General features: G+C 47.8%; 1 protein-coding gene across 1 annotated transcript; it reads left to right on the plus strand.

Moving 5' to 3' along the window:
• Positions 1-239: 239 nt before the first annotated feature.
• Positions 240-626, plus strand: LOC144702049 (late embryogenesis abundant protein D-34-like). Its single transcript, XM_078573916.1, has 2 exons — positions 240-506; positions 579-626. Exons 1-2 carry the CDS (start codon positions 240-242, stop codon positions 624-626), a joined length of 315 nt encoding a protein of 104 aa, XP_078430042.1.
• The last annotated feature ends 234 nt before the right edge of the window (positions 627-860 follow it).

The raw sequence follows: 860 nt of genomic DNA on the forward strand, positions 1-860 counted from the left end.
TCTCGGAAGCAACGGCCAAAACGACCGTAGGTGAAAAAACGACGTTTGTAAAGCGATGGATCTGTGTTGGATTTTTACCATGACACGTAACGCATTACTTTGTCGACAACATGGCGCCACTCGAACGCTTTGATTAGCTATAAAAAAGAGTCATCCCTCCATTTCTCCCCTATCTGGCGGTGCAGAGAGAAAAATTGCCGAACAATAGACTACGGTACAGGCGTTCCTTACTTGAAAACATGAGCAAAGAACAGCCCATGCGGTATGGTGATGTGTTTTCCGGCGTTCAGGGAAACCTGGCAAAGGAGACTGTTGCACCCGGAGATGCCGCCCTCATGCAGAAGGCCGAAGCCAAAGCCATGGGCCAAACTCCTAAAGCGGGCGTCGCTGCAGCCATGCAATCGGCCGCGGACTTCAACGAAAGACACGGCTTTGTGAAACATGGCCAAGTAAATCCTGAAGTATCTAAGCAAGGGGTGGGGGTCAAAGCGACCATCGGGGGTCAGGTGAGAGCTGACTTACCTTGTCCTCCTTCCTAAGTTCAACTCTTTTATGACTTGATGTTTCCTTCTTTCTAGCACGTCGGAAGCTACGGAACAAAGAGCGGCTCCCATGGAAAGAAGTGACGAAACCGTATGAAGCAGTGATGGGTTCTTTGTCTTCCTTGTCATAGGTTTGATAAACTAGTTTGGCCGGGTTGTACAGTTGTACTTCTGAACAATAGAGTAGGGTAATCAAGCGCCTGAAGTGGCTGTTTAGTGACGCGAGAACTTGTTTTGAAGAAGTTTAGGTTTGTTGGGCCGAGCCAAAAAATCTTACTTTTGAAAAGCTCCATTTATTGAGAAGTTCGGGTAAGATGG

The sequence above is a fragment of the Wolffia australiana genome, chromosome 4 (assembly GCF_029677425.1).
Source record: "Wolffia australiana isolate 7733 chromosome 4, ASM2967742v1".
Lineage (NCBI taxonomy): Eukaryota > Viridiplantae > Streptophyta > Magnoliopsida > Alismatales > Araceae > Wolffia > Wolffia australiana.

Excerpts from the sequence above, each read along its gene's own strand:
- LOC144702049 (XM_078573916.1), top strand. The coding sequence starts at position 240 with ATGAGCAAAGAACAGCCCATGCGGTATGGTGATGTGTTTTCCGGCGTT. Across the intron at positions 507-578 it reads AAGCGACCATCGGGGGTCAG|CACGTCGGAAGCTACGGAAC; the intron begins GTGAGAGCTGAC and ends CCTTCTTTCTAG.